Source organism: Carassius auratus, chromosome 41 (genome assembly GCF_003368295.1).
Source record: "Carassius auratus strain Wakin chromosome 41, ASM336829v1, whole genome shotgun sequence".
In the NCBI taxonomy this organism is placed as follows: domain Eukaryota; kingdom Metazoa; phylum Chordata; class Actinopteri; order Cypriniformes; family Cyprinidae; genus Carassius; species Carassius auratus.
The window spans coordinates 4,972,458-5,000,269 of NC_039283.1; the positions used below are offsets into that span (position 1 = coordinate 4,972,458).

Below are 27,812 nucleotides of genomic sequence, written 5' to 3' on the forward strand. Positions count from 1 at the left end.
AAAAAAAAAAAAAAAAAAACATCTTCAGAGTAGTCCATGTGAAATCAGAGGGTCATTTTTGCCCAAAAATAGCAAAAAACTATGACTTTCATCATTGTCTTCACTTCTGTGTCTGTTGTGTTATCATGCACTTTTTCGATTCACAACTTTGCAGATTGTTTACATATAGCTACGCTATAAACAGCGAATTAGATACTTTTCTAAAAAAAAAAAAAAACATTATGACCTGCTCTATCAAAAGACCAGCAGGGAGGCTGCTCGGTACGCTTATTAGGCTTTGTATTGTTTACAACCATATGGAAACACACACACACACATACACACATCCCCTGCACGAATGCCCTGCACGATTCAAGATGCGCCCTGGATATCAGGGAACAAACTCACGCACGATGCTTATGTTGTAACAGCCATTGCTTGGATTTAGCCAGACGCTGAAACAGAGAGGACGCGCGCGTTATTCTTGATAACATCTGGATATTTTTTGTAAATAAAGGCATCCTGTCAGCGGAGCTCGAGGCCTTTGATTCCAGCAGCGCACTCACACATGATCGTACGCGGTGGTCTCGAGCTCTAAACCTCCGCTGCCGCAGCACAACAATAGCCGCAGCGATATAGGGGCGTCGCTCAACGCGACTTTTTATTACATTTCCTGATACAGGATGTAAGTTACGAAAACCTGAACGTTATGTTTTAGAAACATGGAAACCGAGACTCGGGAATTGGTGAGTAAATGAGTGCAGATGGTTTGGTTTTTCCGACAGCTAGCGGATAGACACGGCTAGTCAGTTAGCCTGTTCAGCTAAAGCCAAGGCTCACTTGTCAGATTTAAATAACTCTTTGATTGATACGAGTCAGTAGATGCTGAACTGACAATGGGAAGATGCACACTGCTTTATTAATTACTGTAATTATTTAGTTACAAGGGACCATGGTCGGTTAAATATGATGACACAACAGCTAACAGTAAAGTAAACCGTTAGCTCGTTACAGTGATGGTTGTGTCAGCTAACCTCTGGAAATACTAGTTTAAAAAGACACATGTCTCTTTTAGCTCTTCTGTTGTGTAATATATATTTTTTTTTTTTGGCAAATAGTTCAAGAGTTTTGTGTTGAAAGTGTGGTTTTTCTTCACATTATATTTGCTACTTTTTAGCAGCGTATGGCAGTTTTACAAAGACGAGTAGAGTACCTTTTTCACAAGGTTTTTGTAACCATGCCTTTTGCTTCAGATGTTGTCTTTCTGACAAGATAAGGTTAGATAATAAAGCTTTGTCATTGTACAGGGCAACGAAATTACAATTTGTGCTCTGTTGTCAGTGACAAGACAAAATTTAAACGTATAACAACAACAACATTGATAATAAATTATGCATTAAAACAATCTTATTCTGTTTAACCTTGTTAAGTCTAACATAAAATCTTTTTAAAGATGGAAGTTTATTTAACCTTTAGACAAAATCTGTTAAAAAAACAGTCAAAGTTTCATATATTTTTTTATGTTTTGTATCATATTTGATACATAAGTCTCTTCTGGCTCATATTGCATGATATAGTGAGAATATGGAGCTTATATATTTTCGAGGAGGAGTAACACCTCAGTTTTATTCAGAGGCTCAAACTTGCAAATATGAGACTTTATGTAAATCAGAGAGATTTTATATAACATAATAGCAGACTACTTGCTTAAAATGCATACAAATAAAGTGATGATTAAGAAATGTATAAATAAACATTATTAATGAAAAGCATGTAGTAGATTATGCATGATACGTATTATGGCAAACTTTTGATCATGTTGATAATTTAGAGGTTTTATAAATGAAAGTTTGATACAGTAGGCTTTTTAGAATGAGGTTCCATTTGCATTATCATCAAAAAATTGTTTTACAAAGCATTTGTGTTTGTCTACTGTTATTGCTGTTATTACTCTTTCTGTAACACAATTTACAGATATCCAGGTAAACAATTCGTTTTTATTAATAATGAGTTCTCACCATCTAAAACTCTCAATATTATGACAAGGTACAAGGTACAAGGAATATTTTTTGTGTATTCTAAGTGGACATGCGTCTGCTGCTTTAAATTCTCGAGCTCATTACAGCAGGATTGATTCTGATTGGTTGGCAATGTTTTTATCGTTCATCAGAAGAAAAAAATAGTTCTGAAAGTTATTCCGATGATATCGTTTCTCTTTGCCTTTATCGTTATAGTTGTGATGTGGACTCCGCTATTCTTTAATATTGAGAACGATTTTTAGAACTATATCTTTATCGTTATCTTTATAGTTATCGTGCTTGGTGTGAATGGGCCTTTATGTATTACAGGGTGAATGTATATGGTCTGTTTGTGTAATTATTTGTGTAATTAAATTATTTTTATGTTCTTCTTCTATATAGGTCTCCATACTGTGAGCAAGTCCAGCCACCCTTCAGTAGTTTCTCCATCTTTTTCTCACTTTGCCCTTTGCGGGTGGAGGGCAGGATGAATTCTCACATCCCAACTGTCTTGCTGCTAGTCTTGATGATTCTGATACCTGCTACCTGGGCAGGAAACTGTAAGGGCCAAAGACAGATTTTGCGGGGTGTCCCAGGATATGTCACAGATGGACCAGGAAACTACTCTGTGAATGACAACTGCGAGTGGCTTATCAAGGGTTGGTGTCACAAACTACAAAAACAAAGGGCTAATGAATGAAAGAAGCTTCTTTAGCATATAGTAGGATTTAAATGAATGACTGTTTTGCTTGTTATTCCAAGTCAACATGATCTTTTTCTTAATTCATGTTTTTAAATTTCTTATCGTGAATAATTTATCAGTGCATGCTTAATTTTACCATTGACTTTAGCCATTGACTTTCTGTAGTATTTTTTCATACTTTTGAAGTCTGTGGCTACTGTCAGCCATTTGGTAAATTATGTCAGAATTGTAACTTTTGGGTGAACTATCTCTTATCTTTAGACAAATGACAATTTCAGTATTTGCTGCTTTAATATCGTGAGAGCTGAGTGGTATCTTCTGCAGATTCATGATATTAGTAATGATTTCTTGATTATCGTAGTTATTATTACTACTACCAATTTCAGTAGCTGCGTGACCATGATACTTCTCTAAATGTGAATACTTATTACAAATGTCTACCCCTTGAAGGTGATATTGAGACAAGGATTTGTATGTTTTTTTTTCTGGTTGTAATGAGATCTCTTCTGTATTCTTTCAGCTCCCAGCAGAAACCATCGCATTGTGCTTAACTTCACATTCATGGAGACGGAGTGCACCTATGACTATCTGTTTGTCTATGATGGTGATTCCTACCAGAGCCCCCTACTGGCAAGTTTAAGTGGCACCACCCTACCACAACCAGTTGAGGCCAAGTCTGGTAAGGTAAGGCAAGAAGTATCAGTTTATACCATCTGTTCAACTGAGCCTTATTTTTAAGGAAACCGAATGCAGTCGTTTTCTTTAATGCTCTTCATAAGAAACTATGTCAGAGCTTGACTGATAGACTTCTTGCTCACAGTCTGTCCCTATTTTGCCACAGTCATTGTAACTTGTTCATCTTCTGTTTTGATATTTGCTAGATGTTACTCCATTTCTTCAGCGACGCAAACTACAACCTGCTGGGCTTCAATGCCACCTACACGTTTTCGGTGTGCCCTGGGGACTGCGGTGGTCACGGGCGCTGTGACGTAGCTACTGCCCGCTGTCAGTGTCATCAAGGGTGGGGAGGAATGGACTGCAGTACCCCTCTCTGCTCCCAGGTCTGCACACAACATGGCCACGGTCATTGTGATAAGGTAGGCAAAAAGGAAAGCTCTTCATCATGCAAAAATTGAGTACAAAAAGTTGTTTTAATGCCACTTGTTGTCTCCCTCTCTTGATCCCAGACGGGTGAGCATTGTATCTGCAGTCCTGGCTTTGTGGGACAGAACTGTCAGCTGGCTCTCCATGACAACAGTGGCGCGGGGCAGTGGGGGGAGGTGAGCCCAGGAGATGTTAAAGCAGCCCCTCGCACCGCTTCTGCTGGGGTTTACCTGCCTTCCACTGGAGCAATGTACATGTTCGGAGGTAAGAAAGAGGTTTTTCGGTTAACCTTTCCCATCACTGACTGATCATTTATCATAAAAACTAGGGCTGCCCTCGACTAAGGATTTTTAAGGACTAGTATCATTTAATTATCATTTAATTGCCTACAAAGCCTAATAAGCGCTGAAGCTCACACGTAAAGCTATGATACGCATAAGCTATGATTGTGAATGTGTCAGGCTGAAAATTCGGATTTATTGATTAATAAAATAATCTTCTGGTCGACTAACGATTAGTCGACTATTAGGGGGCAGCCCTAATAAAAACCCATTTATAATGAGTGATAAAAATATTAAGCTTAATACTGTATTTTATGAGGACAACAAATTAAAATGTTATATTTTATATTATTTTATATTATCTGTCTGTCAGTCTGCTAAATAAATCTGCTTGAATATTATCTGTAAAATATTAATATTTTGTTTATACAGACGTACATTTTTTATATGTACAAACAATATACACTTTTCCCCCTTAGAAAAGCAAAAATGGAATAGCAATATCAATTTTGTAAATGTGAATATGGGAAAAAGAAAACATTACTTCTTATTTATGGGTGTTAAAATAAAAAAATAAATCTTGTAAAAAGCTAATTTTCCTCTAAATTTTAGACTCTTTTTTTTTCTTTTTTTTTTTTCATAAGATTTTACCAGAAAAGATTTTAGATTTTTTTTTCATCATATGTTAGTTAACAGAATATTGTATAATTTTAACTGCTGTGTTTTTGTTTGAATGTGTTTTTGTGTGTTTATGTAACTCTTGTATGAATCCAGCTCCGTTTATTTCAACCCTTGGTCTTTATTTACAGGGTTTGATCTGAATAGAGCACTGGAGGACCTTGTTGTTTACAATTTTTCGACCAATAATTGGGAACAGAGATCGTATTTATATAGTCCAGTAAGATTCTTCTCTTTTTTTTGTTATGTATTTATAATCTTTTTTCATTTTAATGATGCTCTAAATAATAATATCTTTGTATCAGGCTCCTCGACATTCCCACACAGCAGTAGAATGGCAAGGAAACATGGTCATCTATGGCGGTGAACTTGCCAACCACTCATTGGCCAGTGATGTCTGGGTGTACCATGCACTGCAAGATGACTGGCAGCAGCTCGGCCAATCAAACGCTGCAGGGGCACCAAGGCTGGCAAATCATGCAGCAGCAATAGTAGACAACTATCTGTATGTTTTTGGGGGTGAGTAAATTGTATTCTTTTTATATATATATATATATATATATGTATATATATAGTGGAGGATATAAAAAGTCCAACTTGAACATTATTTTTATTTTGTTAAAAAACAAAGATCATTAGCATCTTCATCTCTGCTTGTTTAAATGATTTAAGAATAATTATTAAGACTAAATGATCGACGTGTCTTTTCAGGAAGGACAGAGGAGGACATGTTCTCCTCATCACTGTACCGGTTCCGGTTGCGGAATGGAGTGTGGGAAGCAGTTCAGCCTAGGGGCGGAAAACCACCTGCTACTGCAGGACACAGCATGGTCTATCATGCCCCTTCCAAAACACTGCTGGTATACGGGGGACACAGACCAACCACAGCTAGGTATTCTACACTTGTGTGTGTTGTGTAAGCTGAAAATATAGTAAATCTCCACTGTGTGTTTTTTTATACAACTGTTATGTCCCAGCTCTTTATGAAAAGTTTGATACATTTGGTTTTTGCATTTTTATTGCACTTTTATTTGAATACACACAGTATACTCAAATCATGTGAATAAATGTCATTTTGTAATCTGCTACCTGGAGTGTTCATTGGTCTGGGTTGGCGTTTACATTTTTAATCCTGTCTCAACTCTTCAGTGTGCGTGTGAATTCAACTGATGCGTTCCATGTTGAGAAACGGTTTTGGGCTTCCTTCCGTTCACGTTTTCCTGCCAGTGGCCCAAGGGAGAGAGCATTCCACTCTGCCACTATCATCGGCAACTATATGGTGGTGTACGGTAAATAGCAATCATATTGTGTCTGCGGTTTCATTGAGTGAGTTTAATGTGAAAACTTTTATAACATTATTAAATAATGGTGATCTATTTTTCTCTTAGGAGGGAATGTGCATATCCACTATATGGAAGAGAAGTGCTATGATGAGGAGATCTTTTTCTATCATCTTGGTTGCCATCAGTGGGTGTCTATTGGAGGGATCCTCAGTCAGCGTAAGTGTATATTTAATGGTCAGAAACAGAGTGAATCTGTTTGATATGTTTAGAGAGGAGATGAGGTTTGATGATGTATGCAATTGATGACCCATGGTTCCCGGGATTTGTTGCTCGAATAACAAAAGGGCCTTTAAGAACTCATGTTCAAGATGCTTCAGTCTGACTGGAGGCTTTTTATGACCTATTCTGGAGAGGTCATTTGTTGTGTAAATTCCCTTGTGTCTGATGCAGATTTACTGGCCTGCAGCTTTTAAACCGATGGATTAATGCAGTAAAACATGCCCTCAGACTTATTATTATTTATTTTTAAATGTTGTGGAAGGTTACTTAACCACAGAAAGACCACTTGTGTAACTTAACCACAGAAAGCTGACATAGGTTTGGTTCCCCTTACAGTGTCTGTCAGGATTTTTGCCATTATGTCTTGTTTGTAAGACATTTTTCTCAGTTGGTATTATTTCATAATAATGCTTCAGTTCAGCCCTCTAGAATATTGTGCATTTCACTAGGTATGCACCGGTTGACCGGCCATAAATCGGAACCGGGCGATATTTGCTTTGTAGTTTTTGGTCTTTTTTTCGGCCGATTTTACGGGAAGTGCACCCGCGTGCACAGACTACGTTGTTATTATTCGCTATGTCATTTTATGTGGAAGTATTTCGAAATCGGTGCGCAGGACAAAGGCAGCCGTTCAGCACTGGAAGTGCAGAGCTACCATAGACAGTAAAAGAAATGGACAAAGCGACCCCATTGGAACTCAATTGAGACTGTGAAGCCCATTTTTAGCGTTTTTTAGCACTTCCGTTTCTGACGCGCAGACTCAAACGAAGCTTGACGACGTCAGCAACCTGTCTGCCAGATGTAAATCTTCTAAGTAGCTGTGCGTGCAAACTGCCCTCGTCAATCTTGCAGAGACGGCGAGCTTGAGCGGGGAGTTCTTTGTCGTGAGTGAGCAGGAGTAAGTATTCTGATTAATTATTTTGTATAGTATTTTAAAATGTAACGCCAGTACGCCATATTAAGTTAATTGCCTGCGAGCTTCTCCTCCTGTCTGTACGGTAATGCGACAGAGAGCCGAGTGGTTATGACGCAAAATCGTTAGCCTATTTTTTACAAAAACTGTTTCTACGGGGCCATAATGTAACATAGAAGGTAATGGAGCCCTTTATACATTGTCGTGTATCTTTAGAAATAAATAATGGACAAACGGAGTCTTTAAACGCCTCAGCTGTAAAGTTATTCGCTGTCAAAGTGACGCCAAAATGAATAGGAGTCAATGGGAATGCTAACGCAAGTGAAGTTCTGCTAAAAGATGGCAGGCCCCACCTGACTTCAACTTCCGGTCAAGTTCCTTGCCCCCTGAGAGCTACACGTCTGAGGCACAGATAGCAGGAAGCGAACAGCCGACTGCACAAAATAAGAGTCCCTTTCCTGCGCTCACTGAAGCTGCTCGAGCGTACTCCACCTGTTCGCACCCTGGACAAGCGGAGACAGTGAAGGATGTTCAGCTCAACTTCTCACATGTTGGATGAGAAACGAAACGGATAAAACTTTGACAAAACTGAATTTTTTGTAAAGTAGAACTTGCATGCATGTTTGAAAAGCCAGAAGTTAACGTCAGTTATGTATAGGATGATTATTTTTATTTTACCTTAAAATTATATCGACTGAATTTGATTTTAAAATCACCTGCTTTAGCGCACTGAAAAAAGTGTTTCATTCATCCAATTTAAAAAAATTAGGGTAATGATTCGAATCTATATTTTTTTTACTTGAGACAATTGTTATTTATTTATTTATTTTTTTAAATTGGATGAATGAAACACTTTGCATCTTTGTTTTATTCCCACCAACATTATTAGATTTTAACTTTTTGGAATAATATTTATATAGCATACTTTAGCTTAATTTAGTCTCACTGGTAACTGGTAAAGGCCAGTTCTATGTAGTTTCAACCCAATTCAAAAACAAAAGCTAAATGCTGATGTCTGTACCATCTATGTTTGTATTGAATGTAGGCTACTTACTGTGCAGTTACTGCTGTCAATTTCAGATGGTTACGGTTATTGTTTTCAATAGCCAAAAGCCAGTTTGGCCTGTTAAATAACAAATAAACATCTTGTTTATGCACACTTTCCTTCTTTCTTGTTTGTTGCTTAATTTTTTTTTAAAATCAGTATCGTAATCGACCATTAAAAATCATGATTGCGCATCCCTACATTTCACTGAGGGATTCTTCTAACTCTTCTAGCTGTGCAACAGCATTTAAATGTTTCTGTGCCTTTTCAATCAGTTGTTTACATCATTATCAGAATCTACAGGAATGTTCCAGATTTAGCTCAATCTGCAGTTGATTACCATTCTTTAAAAAAATTCAGGGTTGAAACTAGGCAATTACAGTGGAAGTGAATTACATAATTTCAAATATACAGTGCTTCAAGTGTAGCCACAAGACATAAATATTATATGTGTACATGTAAAGTTACAGTAGCCCTCATTAGTGGTTGTGAAGCTTTTTAAATTAGTTGTGCATGTTATTTGTTCTCTGAAATGTTCTCTGTGCTCTTGTAGGAGGTGGGTCAGTGAGGGGCCGATATTCCCATGTTGCTGCCGTCATGGAGGGACGAGTGCTGCTAGTTGCAGGCGGTTACAGTGGTGTTGCCCGTGGTGACCTTGTGGCCTATAAAGTACCGCTGTTTGTAAGCAGTGACCCAGGAGACAGGGTAATAACACAAGTTTTTTCTTTTTGTTTAGTTTTTTGAAAGCAGTCTCTTATGCTCACAAAGGGTGTATTTATTTATTAAAAAATACAAACAGTACAATTGTGAGATATTATTACAACTTAAAATAAATGTTTTCTATTTTAATGATTTAATGTTTTAATATATAATTTAGTCTTATCATAGAAAAGATACATTTTCAGCAGCCATTACTTGAGTCTTAAGTGTTACATGTTTCTTCAGAAATTCATTCTAATATGCGGCTCAAACATGTATTATTAATGTTGAAAACTGCTTGTGGAAACCATTATGCATTTTTTCAGGATTCTTGAATGAAAAGAAAGTAAAAAAGAACAGCATTTATTTGAAACCGGAATCTTTTGTAACATTAGGTTTTACTGTCACTTTTAATCAATTGAATGCGTCCTTTCTAAATAAAAGTATTAAAAATCATACTGTGTATTATGGTGCGTTCACACCTGACGTGACTAGAGCATCTGGCGTGAGTGATTTCAATGTTAAGTCAATGCAAAGACGCGAATAGACAACCTACTGCGTGTTTCGCTTGAGACGGCACGAATGATGCGATTCACGCGAGTTGAAAAATCTGAACTTTGGGGAAATTTTGCGCCACGTTAACCAATCAGGAGCTTGCTCTAGTAGTGACGTGATTACAACGTAGCGAGCGGAGGGAAAATCCGAAACAACAATGGAGGACAAACTTATCATCGCTGTATGTGCATAACCGGAGTTGTATGATACTTTTTCATACTTTTACAGAAACGAGAATAAAAATGATCTTGCTTGTGTATATATAACATCTTAATAGATTAACTGAAAAAAAAACAAAGAATAGATTTACCCCAAACGAATTAGATTTTATCTTGAACCACTAAAGAGACATCAGAGCCAGTGGCACCTATCAGAAGGTCTAGATGAGTTGAGAGTGCTCTCAGCAGATACATGATCACTGAGCTCCCTCTGATCAGATGGAGCTCGTCTCTGAAAATTGGCGAATCACATTTTTAAATAGACGCTGTCTTAATAAATAAACCTCATATTTGAGTTTAAAACAACTACATTCTCGCCTGAAATGCTTTTAAAACTACGTTTCAAGACAGGATAACAGTAATATTTAGAAAATTATCCGAATAAAAATGGTGGTTGAAATCACAATACTGCGTGAGCTCAGTTGCCAAAAGCCACTCCCATGACATGAATTTGCATCTTTTGTGAAGTTTATTTCACGTGCGAATGAAGCGAATTAATAAAAAATGTTCAAGCGTCCAACTACGCGTGAATAGCGTGATTTATTCGAGCAAGTCGCGTCTGGAGTGAACGAACAGTAAATGTGTATATGTGTGTGTTTGTCTAACAGGACACAGTATGTGCTGAAGCTCCAGATGAAAGCTTATGCCTCAAGAATCCAGAGTGCAGTTGGTGTGAGGGTCGCTGCCGGGAGTACCAGCCCACCAACCCGGTAAATATTCCCCAGCCTCCTTCATTTGCATTTTGCTCGAACTTGATCACTTATGCTTAACTCTCTTTTTCACTTGTGTCTCTCATCCATCATCTGATTTATGTGTGTACAGTGTGGCAGCACTGGATGTCTGGGCCTGGCTCGTTTTTTGTCGGACTGCCAGTCGTGTCTGGTGTTCAGTGGGGTACCAAACTCTCTGCCACGAGTTTCTGGGGAATTCGGTTGGTGTGTGCAGAATGAGTCCTGCTTGCCTGTTTCAGGTAAAGGAAGAGGAGGGAGCAGACTGTAACATGATGGTTAAAACGACTTGGATATGTGACCACACACCGCTCAGTAAATCTTTATTTCTAGACACTTTTTCAGTCTGTGAAATACTATGTTACTGAGTGCCTTGTGTTTGTAGATGACTTTTAGCAGTCATGCTGTGTCAATATCTCTGCTATGTGCCCTTCACTGGTTTTCATTTAATGTCAAGTGACCTGAGTGTGTTTGTAATCCTTTGGCATGTCATGAGTAAATATTGTGCACTTTGACCCCTGGCAGAGCGCAGTGCATGCCACGTGGACCAGATCTCTGGGGCGTACGGCTGGTGGGGGGAGCGCACGCGTTTCCTCACCTCCCTCCACTTCTGTCGCACCGAGAACTATGTCCCGGGACTGCACCTGCTCACCTTCCAGCATCCACGCAATCAGTCACAGCCTGACAAGGTACGACAAGTTCAATCCTGAGCTCTCATGATCTACTCTGCAGACACTTCCTCTCTTCAATCTACCTGCTTCATTCATTCATTTTACTCCTTAAATAAAATTAGTTTACCTTCTTCTTGTGACTTCACTAGTATCATCGAGACGCTAATTTTGTTTGTATAAAATTTTTTTATTAGTTTTTGTTTTTATGTTTTGTTTTCATTATAATTTTATCTGAGGTTTAAGTAATGTTTTTTTGTGTGTATAGTTTTATTCATAGATTTCAGGTTAGATTTTTTTTTTAGTACATCAAGTTAGTTAGCTGAAAAAGTTTACTTTTTTAAATCAAATCTTATTTCAAGTAGCAAAAGTTTATTTTATTAAAATATTACTATAATAACCCTGGTAATAAGTTTTCAGTCTTTCTTTTCTACATCTATATTTTGTTTTAATTTTGTAAAATATCTGTTACTGTAAACCCTTCCTCTGAACACCCCATCCTGCCTCTGCTCTCTTTCTCACTTACACTCATGCACTCTTCTTCATAGGTATCTATCCTGCGCAGTACTTCCATCATCCTCAATCCCTCTACAGAGATGGATGTGACACTGCAGTTTCGGGGTTTCATTCATCCTTTATGGGGCGCCCCTCCTCCTGCAGCGCCACCCCAGGAAACTGTTGCCATGTGGGCTCGAGTTCAGAAGCTCCACTTTACTGCTCAGATGGCTGCAGGACCCAACTCCCTTCAACTGGTATGGGATATTATATAATCAGGTTTCCTTTTTTACACAAGAAAGTCATGGTGTGAAGTCTCTTGAGGCATGTGACTTGCTAAGTCTCTTCTAAACCTTTCTGCCATGCAGACGGATGTGCTAGGAAGGTGGTCCGCTCAGGAGGAGAAGGAGATTCGAATGCTATCTCGGCCGGATGGTTCCTGTCTGTTCCAGAATCTTACACGAGGAAACTGGTACCTTATCCAGGCGGAGGGCTACCTTAATAACTCCGCATCAGGACAGACTAGTGAGATGGCTCTTACCTGGAACCGCACAGCTTTACCTGGTGGCAGCGTAAGTGTTTATTACCTAACAAAGCAACTTAAAAGGAGACTCATTCATTTTGTGCCTTTACTCAGGAGCGTTGATTTTTATTTTTTTGGATTTTAATTCTATTTTAGGGCTCCAACTAGTGCAATACTAGTGAAATTTCATAATTTCATAATTAAGTGATTTCAGAAAAACTTTTGATACTGTTTGAAAGCTGCAGAACTGTAGTAAACTTTGTTTAATTAAGTGCCGTTTAATTTGATGTTTTTATAAAAAATATTTTATGAAAAAAAAAATGTTTTTAAAAATTATATAGTGAATTATACAAAAGAAAAAAATTATACAATGAGCAAAATGATTGCAACATGACTCATTATTTATTATTGATGTGACCCTTAGTTCCAGCCCTATAAACCACCTAATTGTGCTATAATATTTAGGTATTATCATATAATGCTGTTCATTGCTCTTTTCATTGTTTTCTAGGAGATTTCTTTCCTGTTCCTCGAACCTTTCCGCTCCAATTCGTGTTCAGAGTACCGCTCATGTTTGGCCTGTCTGTCTGATCAGTCATGCGGCTGGTGTCCCACCATGAACCTGTGTTTTCTGCGCTCTGACATCAATCAGCAGCCCTGCATAGACTCTCAGAGAGAAGAGCGCCACCTACTGCTCAACCCTCAGCATTGCACACTGTGTGAGGAGTATAGAGACTGTGCCGCTTGCACTCAGGTACCGCATCCACATCAACATGTCTGAAAGACTGCCATGAGCGTTTTGATCCAGAGCAGCATGCAGTCTGTTTACCATCTTTCATGTTCTGTGGAGCTGCAGTGAAGTTTCTCTCATGTCTGAATGTTTGTAGGACCCCTACTGTGAGTGGCAGATCAACTCCAGCAAGAAGGGAGATTATCTGTGCAGTCGCCGTGGGAGATTGGAGGGGTCTATCCGGGAACCAGGAGGGTGTCCTAAAGTTTGCAACCAGTGAGTTTTGAAGTGATAAACTTGTCTATGAATTATTTGGTGTATGTAATATTTGATAGGCTGAAAGACTTCAAAAAGATATCAACTTTGCTTCTTTTTTCATTTACCATCCTCTTTCTCTAACAGGAGGTTGACGTGTGGAGAATGTTTGTCTAACTCCAGTCATTGTGCATGGTGTGAATCAGCTCAGTCCTGTTTCTACTTTGCTGCGTACCTCACAAAGTTTCCCTATGGAGAGTGCAGGGACTGGTATGACAGGTAGGTTAGTGCACCTTCTGCTAGGATTTTTTAAAGTAATTTGTCTAATAAAAGCTAATGAAATCCACTATGTAGTTCACATACACTACACACTTATAGTGTTTAATAATTAAAACTGGATACACTGCTCAAATGAAGAATAAAATATGGTATAAGGCCATGATTTGGCCAGAACAGCATACTTTATTTCCTATTGCATTTGCAGTTTGAACATTTCACTTTTAACATCTCATATTTGCTTCTCCTTAGATATCCAGGAAAACAAAGCAAAAAGACTAGACAGTCTCCTGTCATTCCAAAACAATTCTTTCTTCTATGGAACATAAAGATATTCTGAAGAACCAAACCGTTTTAACTTTCCATTAACGTTTTTGTTGTTGTTCATTTAATGCAAGTCAACGGGAACCGAAACAATTTGGTTCCCAACATATCATCTTTCGAGTTCCACAGAAGAAAGCAAGTCAGACAGGTTAGGAATGACATGAGGGGGAGTAAATGATGACAGAATTTTAACGGATTTCTTTGTTCAGTTTAAGCTGTAAATGACTGGCTGAGTAAGTGAAAATAATTTAAGTCAGGCTGCGAGACCCCTTTAAAACTAACCATCACAAAATGAACAAACAATAGACATGAATGTCATTGTTTTATATTTACAATGTTATTCTTTTGGAACCTAGTCAATCTGAATATAATTATAATAATTGTATTTTTAATATTATTGAGTATAACAACAATTGTCAGCATTAGCAATATATTACAATTTAAATAATAATAATAATTACAGTATAATAGTAATAATAACTTTCTTTCTTAATTGCATTTACTTCATTACAGTATATTAGTAATAATAACTTCCTTTATTAATTGCATTTACTTCATTAGTCCTTGCTCTAATATCTTGCATAAATTGTCATTGCTTTTGAAAATGTGTAATGTTCCTCTCTGATCTTCTCTCTCCAGTGTTCACTCTGTCCCTCAGTGTAAGCAGTGCTCTGCTCTTGCAACCTGTTCGGACTGTCTGCAGACGTTTCAGTGCGGCTGGTGTGGAGACTACAACAACCCCACTATCGGCAGGTAGGATAGAAGCGTGTCTGTGAATACACCAAACAACCATCAACTGCATTGAAAATGCCTTCTGACTTCACTTTGTTTTCCTTATATCACTTCCTGCCCCTATGGTTTTCCACAGGTGTTTGAGAGGTGACTGGGGTGGAATGGATGACCCCTTGGCTGTGAACTGCAGTATGGCTGTAGCTGAAGTGAAAGCCAGCAGGTAAGATTAAAACATTTTCTACCTACTGGCTAAACGAATGTGTCATTTGAAAATTGTTCGGTTTACATCTCTTCCTTTGTCCATCAGCCCTGAGCCTCAAACGTTATCACCCCCTCGGTTGATGGAGCTCGAGATGGAGATGGAGTTGGAGCTGGAGCTTCTGGAAGGGATGGAAGGAGACGGAGACGCTGTTTGGTCCTACCCGTCCTGTCCGGATGTGGAGGAGTGTCGCTTGGGCTTGCATACCTGCCATCCCTCTGCTACCTGCGTCAACACCCCAACCTCCTATGAGTGTCACTGTGAGAGGGGCTTCCAAGGAGATGGAGTTCACCACTGTAACCAGACGTGAGATTTTTCTGTTACACTGTCTGCAGTGCTGGATGTGTTTCTTATTACAGCTCAGGAATAATCATAGCACATCCTTGTAACCTATAATAATGTTCATGCTCTCTTGAAGATGTTATAACGAGTGCCGCCAGGGCCGGTGCAGCGGGAGTCCACGGTTCGAGTGCGAGTGCTCTTTGGGTTGGACCTCTGATCCAGCCACTCTGGTGCTGAGCGGAGTAGAGTGTGATGTGGATTGCGGATGTAACTTTCACAGCACTTGCATTACGGCTCCAGGGATCTGTGACCAGTGCCAGGGTAAAGATCCTACCTGTGTGTTTACCTTTATTTCTTCATCTTTTCAGCACTAATAGCTATATTTTTCTTTCCCTTCTCAGACTGGACAACAGGGCCACACTGCGAGCACTGCAAGCCTGGTAGTTTTGGCTCTGCTTTGGCAGGGGGTGAAGGCTGCATTCCCTGTCAGTGTAATGGCCATGGTGATGCTCTACAAGGATTCTGCCATAACCAGACCGGCCAGTGCTACTGTACCCACCACACCCAAGGCCCACACTGTGAGTCTTGTCTGCCTGGATACTATGGAGACCCCAGGTAAGTCTGAGAATGAGCTCTGTTTATTTGGCCAGGGGGGTGTCTTCAAATTTGAAGGCAGATGAAAATATGATGTAAACAAGGGGATTTCATTAGGGGCTCTTCTGATTATTGTTTGATCTCTAAAGGGAAAGTTCAGCCAAAAATGAAAATTGTCATCATTTGCTCTCCCTTGTGTTGCACCAAAACTATTTGACTTTCTTGCTTCTGTGGAACACAAAAGAAGATATTTTGAAGAATGTTGTTAACCAAATAGTTGCTGGTCCCCATTGACTTGCGATTTTAGGCTTAAACTTTTATACAATATGTAAGATCGAAATTCACATTTCTCTCCCAGGAACAATGGCACCTGTTTCAGGCAGTGTCAGGGTCGCTCTGTTCTGCTTTCCTCTTCCTCCTCTGTACCCCTTTCCCTCTCCTCGTCTCTGGGGTGGCATGGAGCAGTTGGTGGCCACGGTGGGCTCTCTCATTGCCTGTGGGTCCTCTCTGTGTCCCAGGATTTGGCACCATGCATGCCAGGGCGGTCATGCCCACCCGTGGCCCTGACCTGGCACCCAGATTCACATACACAGTGCACAGTGAGTAGATTATTCCACATCATTAATCTGTCAAGTTTCTGTCTGAACAGCATAAACAGTTAAGTTACCAGCAATATTGTGACCAGAAATGTTTGCATTTCTTTATCCAACAGAACTCATATGTTTATGTATTTGATGGCTTGCCGCGGTTCCTCAGCAACGGTGTTGTGCACTCTGATCACAACCTTATTGGAGCATTTTGCGGCACAACGAGAATGGAGCCAATTACTGTCGAGGCTACATCAGGTACTTGACAAAACTAAGGACTGAATAATTGTGTTTTTATTCATACACAAAGCAAATTTAGCTATGACTTTCAACGTGGCAACATAGTTTTATATACGGTCATTATAAATTGTGATTTCTTCTCCTCTAGGGGTGGTATCGGTGTATTTTGAGGCAAATGTTACCTCAGGCCGTGTTCAGGGTTTTAATGCCTCATTCTGGGTGAAGCGATGTGGAAATGGAAGTTCTGGAGAGGGTACAGCCGTCTCACTCGAGTGCCAGGCAGGGGCTCAGTGCGTAAACGGGCTCTGTGAATGCCCCCATGGTTTTGGTGGTCCACAATGTGACCGTCCTGTCTGCCCAGAGAATTGTGGAGCACAGGAAGGCAGAGGCATTTGCAACATGGTGTGTGACATTCTTATTGCAGCCAGTAAAATTGTTTAAGAGCATAAGAAGCAAACGAAAATGCATTTTAGTTATGTCCCACAGTACTCATCTTGCATGTTTGCGTATATGTTTACAGACCCTTGGCCTGTGTGTGTGTACAGAAGGCTGGGCTGGATCAGACTGTTCTTCTATCTCAGACTCGGACAGCCTGGTTTGGGAAACAGTGCTTGACACACAGCTGTCTGTGGTTAGATTAACTTTTCCCTTTAAGACTATAGGAGAAAATGATATTCTTTCAAACTCAAGTTTTCGTTTAATTTCCTCCCACAGAATAAGGCACACCGATTCCTCCAGAGGATGGGCCACTCTCTGTTGTCCGGGCCACAGGGCACTCTTTGGATGTATGGAGGCCTCTCACTCTCAGAGGGCATCCTGGGAAATGTTTACAGGTATATTCTTGCACATTTTACTTAATGTAAATGTTTTTTTACACATTTTTATATGAATATATTTTTATTGGTCTAGGTATTCCGTGGCCGATCGTCGCTGGACTCAAATGTTGACCAGTTCAGTGGAGGAAAATTCAATGCCCATGTCTCGATACCATCATGCTTCTGCTCTGGTGTATAATCATGACCCATTTTCTGCCTCCCAAGCAGCCACTCACAGTTTAATGTTTGTGGTTGGTGGGGTCACAAAGAAAGGTGTTGCAAATGACACATGGTGTCTGAACCTCAGCAGTCTGGTGTGGAAACAGTATAAGGTATTACGTGTTGAATATCCTCAAGAGTGCTCCTGTTCTCCTCTTTAACTCTGTTAAGAGTGTTAACTGACTATTGTGTTTAGAGCTCAGTGCTTCCCCCTGTGGCTGGACACACTCTCACTGTGCGAAGAGGCTCTTCTGTGCTGCTGATTGGAGGTTACTCACCAGAGAATGGCTTTAATCATCATTTGCTGGAGTTTAGTCCTCAGACTGGGAACTGGACTGTAGCTCCACACACCGGCACGCCCCCTACAGGTAGAGATGGAACACTGCACTTTTTCTGTACTTATGTCGAACATAGTTGGGGAATTTTATCTCACAAATAATTGTACTTATCTATTTAATTGCCTTTTGTTCACTTAAATGTTTAAGCTAAATTCCTGTACACATCAAGAAGGAATAATTTATTGGAATGATTTACACACAAAAAAATTGTTTTATTTAGGCTTTATGAATAAATGTATACTATTACACTGTAGTATAAACAACAGTTAATTCACACTTGCTAAATAAAAGTGTTTATTAAATGAATCAAGTGACAGTAGAGACATTTAATGTTACTAAAGGTTTCTGTCAAATAAATAATTCCTATTCATTAAAGAATCCCAAATAATAAAACAAAATCACAATTTCTGTTGTCAACATTAATAAAACAAAGTTTTTTTTGAGCAGCAAATCAGCATATTAAAATGATTTCAAAAGGATTATGTGACACTGAAGACTGGATTAACGGTTGCTGAAAATTCTGCTTGGACAGTTAATATAATATTTCAAAATTTTTATAGTTTTTCACAGTATCAACTTAATGCAGCCTCTGTGAACATGAGACTTCTTCCAAAGAAAGAAACTATTTGTTGCATAGTTATATTATTTCCTATTTACTTATTCTAGCAAACAAATTCCTCGAATGTGTAAATATACCTGGCAAGAAATCTCTTTCTGATTCTGAATACTATTCAGCGGTGTATTTCACTGTCTTCACTAATAATGGACAAATGTATTTGCCATAACATGAATATCAAAACGAAGTAAATAAAAAATTATTCTTTTTCAGGTCTTTATGGCCACTCAGCAGTTTATCATGAACAGACAGATGCTGTATACGTGTTTGGTGGTTATCGTTTCCACGTTGAAGCTGTAGAACCTTCAGGAGAACTTTACAGTCTTTATTACCCCAATCTTACTTGGTCTTTACTGGTGCCCTCTCAGGGAAACAAGGTAACAAAACAAAAACAAAACAAATGGTGGTCAAAGTGATGAAAATACAAGTCATTTGGCAGCTAGATGACACTAATCATCTCTCTCTCTCCAGCCTCTCTCTCGTTTCTTCCATGCTGCGGCTTTAGTGAAGGACACTATGGTAATTGTTGGAGGCAGGACGGGGGAAGAGGATTACAGCAACACAGTTTCTATCTATCAGATCAACTGTAACACATGGATACAGCCAGGTAACAGTCACACACATCTGGATACAGTATGTTAAGAATGCACTTGGTAACTCTGGTCTGTGCTTACTGACAGAATGATGTGGGCTTTTCTTATACCTCTTCTCTAGTGTCCTCGGTGGGTGACCCTGTAAACCGTTCGGTTTCCTTGGCGATGACTGGGTGGGGTGGTCGCCTGTTCCTGTCTGGAGGTTTTAACGGAGTGACGCTGGGGCGACTTTTGACTCTTTCCTTGCCCAGTGACCCCTGCGTCCTGCTGCCCACCCCGGAGGCCTGTAACAGCAGCACTGGTAGCTGTGTGTGGTGCAGAGGGACCTGTGCTTCATCAGACACTGCAGAAAGGTACTACAGGAACTAGTCTTTATTTACAATAAGCTACTATGGGTACCAGAATTTTTTTTTTCCAAACAACAGTTTCTCTTCTTTTCTTTTTAACAGATTGGGTTGTGCGATTGGACAGTCTACCTGTTCTCCTACTCCTCGTTCCCCTGATCAGTGCCGCCGACTCAAGACCTGCAGCGAATGTCTGGCACGCCATCCTAAAACATTTTCCAGCTCTCTGCAGGTAGGACCATCAAATCACAATCCAAAGTACTCTATTTGTGCAGTATTTTCAGACAGAGCTAATATGCGGAGTAAATGCACTACATGGCCCAAAAGTATCTAACAAACACATTTGATTAAGCTGGTTTTTTTTTACTGTGAAAATGAATGATTGGGTACAGGATTGTTCAAAAGTCTGTGGTCCGCAAGATATTTGTGCTAATTTTTATTTTTATTTATTTTTTGCTCTCCAAGGCTGCATTTATTTGGTCAGAAAATACAGCAAAAACAGCAGTATTGTGAAGTCTTATAACAGTTTAAAATAACTATTTTCTATTTTAATATTTTTTATTATTTGTTTATTTCTGTGATGGCAAAGATGTATTTTCAGCAGCCATTACTCCAGTTTTCAGTGACACATGATTTTTACTGTTATTTTTTGTATCACTTTTAATGTGTCCTTTGCTGGAAAACAAAAAATAATTTCTTAAAAATCAGTAAGATCAGTAGGAAAGGTTTAAAACCTCTTAGTTAAAGCTGATCTATGACATTCTTTCTGTCTTTCAGCCTGCTCTGCAGTGTAAGTGGTGCACAAACTGTCCTGAGGGAGCATGTATCAGCAGCTCGGTAAGTTGCACATCGGAGCATGACTGCAGGATAAACCAGAGAGAGATCTTCCTCTCTAGTAACTGCACTGAGACCAGCTGTGAGGCTTCTGACTGCCCCAAATGCACAGCTTCTGGGAAATGTATGTGGACACGCCAGTTCAAACGCACAGGTGAGAGTGAACATGCAATGTGCATGATTTTGCCGGAGCATCTAAGGGGACATACTGAAGGAAAAAAATATATATTTCAAAGCTTTTGTATTTGTTCTCAAAACTTTAGCAATCTCTTGAAAAAGTATTAAGATCCCTGAGAAACTTTGTGTTCGCTTGAAAAATTTTTGAAATATAGGTTTTCCTCCCATCCCATATCATATTCATCACCATTTTTGCATTCTTTTGCTGAAAAATTGCCTTCCCCCCAAAAAAAACAAATCCTAGAGCCAATGCAGAGTTTCTTGGAGAACACAAAAGTTTTGCCAATTGAAACGTCCTTTATATGAAGGCCAGCTTGTGTTAATGTTTTGACTCTTGTTTTAAACGTGCAGGTGAGACCAGGCGTATCCTAAGTGTGAACCCAACTTACGACTGGACGTGTTTCAGCTATGCCTTGCTTAACGTGTCTCCCATGCAAGTGGAGTCCTCTCCACCAATGCCTTGCCCCGAACCCTGCCATGAAATTAAAACCTGCAGCCAGTGTTTAAGCTCCCGTGGCTCTGATGGAGGTTGGCAGCGCTGTGTATGGAGCATGGCACTGCAGCAGGTAACATTTCCATAATGAAGTTCGGAGAAAAAGACAAAGAGCTCAATGTGGGCCTGCTCATGTCGTTGAAAGAGGAGCCCTTGGGACGAAGTTCTTTCTACAAGAAGTTCAACCAGTAACCTTATCACCTGTCCTCTTTCTTTTTTTCTCCAGTGTATGAGCCCCTCCTTTGTTCCACTGCGCTGTGAGTCGGGTCAGTGTGGCCGTTTGCTTGCGGATGAAGATTCCTGCTCTCCCCAGTGTTTCCAGCTCTCTCAGTGCTCCCAGTGCATTTCCAGGCCACAGTGTGGCTGGTGTGCTGTCCGCGGTGGAAACGGGGCAGGACACTGTCTTCAGGGAGGACTGAATGGTACATGTCTTTATATCTCGCTGCAAAGTAGTACTATTGTGTTGCTGTTAACACAAAAATATCCAGTAAACAGTGTACAAAAGTATTTGAGTGTACATTGTGTGTTTGACAAATAGGTGCAACAGTACACAACCCCATGCGTTTTTTTCAGCAAGCTTTATTCCTGAAGTATTTTCCCATTCATTTGTCCCATAGGGATTTTAAGATCATCTTTAAGAGTTACAAACAATGAACCAAACCTACCAGCAAACCAGGTGAACCACAACATTACAAACTTGGATTTGAAGCAAATTTGTTTTTGAAAATTAAAAACATAAAGGAACAAAAAAATAAAAATAAAAATAAACGCAAAAAAGAAAGGAACAAAAATGTATGCTGAAAGAGATGGTTCACCCAAAAATGAAAATTGGATGTTCTTGGACCCCAGGGCATCCAAGAAGACTTTGTTTCTTCAGTAGAACACAAACTGAGATTTTGAGCTCAAAGTGTTGCAGTCTGTTAGTCTTATAATGTAAGTGGATGGGAATCACGGCTAAAACATACAAACAAAACCAAATAAACCCTGCAGCTTGTGACGATACATTGATATATAAAGATACAAAATGATCGGTCTGTGCATGAAATTGAACAGTATTTATATCGTTTTTTACCTCTGATGCACTGCAATGCCTGAACTGTATGAGCGCGGCCTCAAATTGAAAAATGGATGGGATTTTTTACTTCCAGAATACGGCTTTTGCACTCCATTATTTCAGTCCAACATACAGACAAGACAACTTCTGAGCTCTTAGGCCCCACGTCATTTTAACATTAATCAGTTTTTTTGGGAGGGATTAAAACTTTGCTGTCTTTCTTCTCTGCAGGTGTAAGTAAGACTTTGTGCCCACAGTGGAACAGTAGCTGGTCCTTCCTGCACTGCCCAGAGGAGGACGAGTGTGCCAATGGACACCACCACTGTAACATCACTCAGGACTGCCATGATCTGCCTGAAGGCTACCACTGCACCTGCAGACAGGGCTACGTACTCAGCAGGTATAATTACAAGCCTTGGGGAGGTCAGTGATATTATTTGAGAATGAAAGCTGAGTAGTTTTTCCCCTTTCGCTCTCTTTTTCAGTGTGTCGGGTCAGTGTGAGCCAGTGTGCGCTCAAGGCTGTGTTAATGGGACCTGTGTGTCCCCAGGAGTCTGTCAGTGTCACTTTGGGTTTGTTGGAGAGAACTGCTCCTCACAGTGCCGCTGTAATAAACACAGTAACTGTAAAAGCATCTCTCAGCTGGACACCTGTCTCGAGTGCAAGAATAACACAAAGGTACTGAAAGGTTTTATTGGATATTGTTATTTTATTACTATTTCTTACTGTTTAAAAGTTTAGGGGTTGGCACATTTTTGTTTTTTGAAAGAAGTCTCTTATGCTTAACATCACTGTATTTATTTGATTTTAAAAAAAGCAGCAAAAACAGAAGACAACTAAATTTAAAAAACTGCTTATGGTTGTAATATATTTAAAAATATAATTAATGCCTGTGATTGTAGCCATAATTCCAGTCAGTGTCTCATGATCTGTCAGAAATCATTCTAATATGCAGATTTGGTGCTCAAGCAATATTTCTTATCACAGTTGAAAAATGGGGCTGCTAATATTTTTTGGGAACCTTGATAGTTTTTAAAGGATTCTTTGATGAAAAGAGAGTTCTAACATCATTAATTTGAAAAAGAGATAGAAAAGTCTTTACTGTAATTACTGATCAATTTAATGATTTAATGTGTCCTTGCAGAAAATTATTTCCTTCAAAAGAAGACATGACCGTAGTAATACCATGTTTGTGTTATTATAAGACTATAGGTCACCTCTATCTCTTCTTTATTTTAGGGTCAGCACTGTGAAAAGTGTAAGCCTTTGTTTGTAGGCTCAGCTGTGGGAGGTGGGATGTGTCGCCCCTGTCGTGAATTCTGCAGAGGAAACAGTGACATATGTCTGTCCAAAGAAGAGCATCGGAGGGCAATGGAAAATCCAAAAGACTATCCACTGGACCGTGAGAGTGTAAGCTATTTATTTATTTATTCTTACATTTGTAAATCCTTTTATTTCCGTTGCAGGGCCCGAGTCGTTCATTGTATACTTTTGCTTCTCAGATCGAACAGTGGGCTACAGAGGGCCCTACTGAGGACAGTGCTGTGTGTGTGAGCTGTCTGAACAACAGCGTGGGGGATAAGTGTGAGAGCTGCCTCAGTGGCTACTTCCTGCTGCAAGGGAAGTGTGAGAAGTGAGTGCATCAAAAAAAGAAGCATTGACTATAATGCTAAAATATTTCATTAGATGTTTGTCATACTTTTATTGTTCTGAGGTAATATATTATTTAGCTGGACTCCCAAAAGATAGCACATATTTAGAGAATTGGAAAAAATAGCAGTTGGCTTTACAAGTATGTTAGCGATTAAGAAAATGTCCCCATGTCAAGGTTTCACTCTGTAGAAAGATCTAGTTAAACTGACATCAGTCTTTCCATTCTTTCCTGTTGCTTGTTTGTAGATGTCAGTGTAATGGCCATGCAGACACCTGTAATGAGCATGATGGCACTGGCTGTCCCTGCCAGAACAACACTGAAACCTCATCCTGTCTGAGCAGCCCACAGAATGACCGTAAAGAGTGTTACAGACAACAGGTAATGGCCAGTTTGATACAACCAATGACATTTTCACTCTATTTCACAAATAAGACCTTGTATGAAATAATCCTGTTTGTGCTTCTTGCAGTGTGCAAAGTGTAAAGATTCATTCAATGGCAATCCAGTTAATGGGCGGCAATGCTATCGGCAGTTCAATGTGGACAATGAATGCTGCTTCGACCCCACATCACAGGTCAACTGCTTCCATGAGCCTAACATCCGCAATCTGCTCAGGGGTCGCACAGTGTTTTTTTCGGCCCAGCCCAAGTTTACTAATGTGGATATCCGCGTCACCATTGACGTTACGTTTGGAGAGGTTGAGGTCTATGTGTCCAATTCACATGATACCTTCATTGTGGAAGTAGACCGCCAGACTGGTGTGCATACCGTCAAGATCGAGGATGAGACCACCTCTGCGACCACTTCGCGGGGAGAAAAGGAGGTTCCCCTCGCCCCACCATCACCCATGAAGGTGTTTGCGAACTCCTCAGCAGGATTACTCGGGACGCTACAGTCCACAAAGTCACATGGGACAGAACGTGAGATACGGGAAGAACGAACCGAAGGTCTCATAACCTACATCACCGTATGGAAGCCACAGACGGTGTTGATTGTGCGCAGCGTACGGGACCGTGTGGTCATCACCTTCCCGCACGAAGTGCACTCGCTCAAGTCCAGCCGCTTTTATATTGCCCTGCGTGGTGTGGGCACGGATACCCATAACGGAGAGTCCCAAGGGCTCCTCTTTCTACGACAGGACCAGGCCCACATTGACCTCTTTGTCTTTTTCTCCGTCTTCTTCTCCTGCTTCTTCCTCTTCCTGTCTGTCTGTGTGCTGCTCTGGAAAGTCAAGCAGTTCTTAGACTTCCGCCGTGAGCAGCGACGTCACATTCAAGAGATGACCAAGATGGCCTCTCGCCCATTCGCTAAGCTCACCGTCTACCTAGAGCCTGAGGAGCCCCAGTTGGTTTATTTACCCTCGGCTGGAGGGGGCAGCACTGTGTCCCTAGCCCACGTCCGCACAGGCAAGCTTAGTGGCATGGTGATGGGCCAGAGGGGACGACCCGGGGCTCTGTCCTACAAACATGACCCCAGCACAGGCACCGTCACTCACCACCATCACCATCTCGCTCTGACCGGAGGCAACAACGGGCAGCACCTTCCCCTGCACTACCTGAACGCTCACCACTACGCACCTAGCTCTACGGCCAACCCGAGCGTGCATCACCACCACCACCATCCATCCTCACACGGCAGCTACCAGCATTTCTGCCGCTCCGACCCCTTCCTATCCCAGCTCATGGGATTTTCTTACTCGTCCTTCAAAGTTGGGCCGATCACTCTGGAGCCGACAGATGACGGGATGGCAGGAGTGGCCACTGTGCTCATACAGCTGCCAGGAGGCATCCTTGCTCCCAACCGGGCTTGCTTGGGTTCAGCACTCGTCACTTTGCGGCAGAATTTGCAGGAGTACTGTGGACACGGAGGAGCAGGAACGCATCCTTGTGCCGGGGGCGGCCGTAAAGGCTTGCTGGGCCATCAGCATCTAACCACCATGGCTATGTGAAGAGAATATATGTGGATTGAGAAGGAAAAAGTGACTTGAAAGGAAAAAAATATCAAAAGAGTTTTCATGAGAAAGAACAGAAATATATATATATGTTTTTTTTTTTTTTTTGCAGAGAAAAAATGAACATTTTGTGATCATTTGCACACCCTCATGTCGTTCCAAACATGTATGACATTCTTCTGCACAACACACAAGAAGATTTTTTGTCCATGCAATCAAAGCCAATGGGATCCAAAACTAAAAAAGCATTAGACCCCACAGACTATTTACCCAACAATTTTGGACCCCATTGACTTCTATTGTATGGACGAAAAAACTAAATATTTTATTTTGCGTCCTGCTGGTTTTGAACAATATGAAGGGTGAGTAAATAATGACAATTTAAATTTTGGTTTGCTAAGGTTGAGGGTTCCAAAAGGGATTAATTTATTACAGGAGAGGAAAAATGTATATCATAGGAAATGTCATTTGTACATATACTGTAATTAATTGTTCGATGTTGTTTACTTGTTTATCACTCCTAAAAAGCTCCATATTGACTTAAGGCAGCAACTTTTATGCAATGCACTACTAGTATCTCCATGCTTTGTTGCTGAATCCTTTTGTCCCATATACACTACTGAAATCAGCTAGACAAGCTGACGGCTACAGCATGACATATCGACCAGTGAAAACGTTGTCTTTGCAGCTGAACCAATGTGCTTTATATCTTAGTGAGACAATCTGAACTGCCATCCAAACCAAGAGACGGTGCAACATGTCCACTTGAATGTGCAAATCTTTGATTTTCTGCAAAAAAACGGGCACAGATGTTGTAAAAAAAAAATTGTTGTTATGCTTTTGTTACTGGTATTTTGTCATGGCTGTGATTGGTTGATGCTTCCTGTAATATAGCAGATTTGAATATAGTCAATAGGTCTGTTTCATGGTGAGCCATTGGCTTATTTTTATACATATTCATTCAGACTGAAGATGCATTTCAGACTGTCAATCGACGGCTTTTGGTCACATGTCCTTTTTGTTTGCATTGATGACATGCCTTTACTCACTTTGCCTTGACCAGATGCTAATATAATAGTGTAATGGTGTAAAGGAATAAGCTTATTAATAAGGGCCCAGAAACGTTACAATTTAGTATTCTTTATGTAGGAAATGAGGAAATGAAGGATACAGTTTTTTTTTTTTTTTTTTTTTTTTTTTAAATCTACCTCTTTATACTACTTTAGTTTCAACAACTTTGAATATGTCATATTACTTACAACATTATTAACAGTGTGCTAATATTTTATTTCCATTCATCAGTGAAATGTATTACCCAAGCTCGGTTGCCACAGCATTTTTATTACAGTGATGGGTCATGTTTATCCAGATATATGAGATCTGTTGAACAAAAAGTGCAATGGAAATTGTAAAAATTTAAATATAGGATTCTCCTGGTGAGACACTATAATGTCATGAAATTAAGAGATGACACTCTTAAAACACTACAGTTTGTTACGGTATTGCCATATATATGGAGTTTCTGTTGGTTAGCGTTTTATTTTTGTATTTTTTTGTGGGCTGTTATTTTCTTAGCATAATCTGACTGGTCTTTCTGTATGTTGGTGTAGAAAGTCACTTTTTTTTTTTCTTTTTTGAATTAGTTATGATGAATTATAAGATATTTTGAAAAGTGTTCATTTGATATTATGATTATTTAATGTAAATAATAGAACCCATGAACCAAGAGAAGCCATATGTTTATCTCGGATTCAACTGCAGAGAAAGGAATTTTAAGCTAACAATTGTTTTTTTTTTTTTTTAATGTTAAACCAGAAAAATTGATTGCGATATAAATTATGCGCTAGACCAAAAAAAGATTTGGTTTCAAAAAGCTTTGTGTTGTGTTCAGATGGTTTCAAATGCTTTTACAGTTTTGACTGTGGTTGATGCACATGCCTTTGATGCTTAACAACGGTTTGTCCAAAATAAAATATCACCCATTAATGGTCACCAGGGTTGATTGTGCTGTCTTTGTTTGTGTTCCTGAATTAATTACCTACTGCTGCGTGAAACCAAAACCAGTGAATGCACATTTGATAAAGTTATGATTAAAATAATTTATCTTTTTTAGGGATCTGTTTTGTATTCGACGGATTTAACTGTATTATATATTAAATAGATGCTATGAAAACAGTTTGAACGTTATACAAACACATTGTATTTAATGAAAAGTTGCTTTTTTTTTAATACGTTTAAAATTATTTTGTTGTGAGTTTTTGAATATGTACAACAAA

At 39.7% G+C, this 27,812-nt stretch overlaps 1 protein-coding gene across 1 annotated transcript; it reads left to right on the forward strand.

Annotated features, from left to right (window-relative positions):
- Positions 1-215: 215 nt before the first annotated feature.
- On the forward strand, positions 216-27,533 carry LOC113059871 (multiple epidermal growth factor-like domains protein 8). The gene is made up of 44 exons (XM_026228523.1): positions 216-725; positions 2,400-2,656; positions 3,221-3,384; positions 3,582-3,797; positions 3,888-4,068; positions 4,895-4,983; positions 5,069-5,282; positions 5,475-5,655; positions 5,913-6,052; positions 6,152-6,262; positions 8,837-8,988; positions 10,364-10,465; positions 10,578-10,725; positions 11,009-11,172; positions 11,700-11,903; positions 12,015-12,218; positions 12,681-12,923; positions 13,057-13,175; positions 13,302-13,433; positions 14,394-14,507; positions 14,623-14,706; positions 14,794-15,051; positions 15,164-15,348; positions 15,429-15,642; positions 15,980-16,220; positions 16,334-16,466; positions 16,597-16,850; positions 16,969-17,079; positions 17,163-17,281; positions 17,358-17,595; positions 17,679-17,850; positions 18,650-18,813; positions 18,908-19,043; positions 19,151-19,382; positions 19,479-19,605; positions 20,151-20,361; positions 20,736-20,950; positions 21,104-21,299; positions 22,163-22,331; positions 22,417-22,609; positions 23,171-23,341; positions 23,434-23,564; positions 23,831-23,963; positions 24,055-27,533. The coding sequence occupies exons 2-44, from the start codon at positions 2,485-2,487 to the stop codon at positions 25,531-25,533; spliced, it is 8,616 nt and encodes a 2,871-aa protein (XP_026084308.1). The 5' UTR covers positions 216-725; positions 2,400-2,484; the 3' UTR covers positions 25,534-27,533.
- Positions 27,534-27,812: the final 279 nt, after the last annotated feature.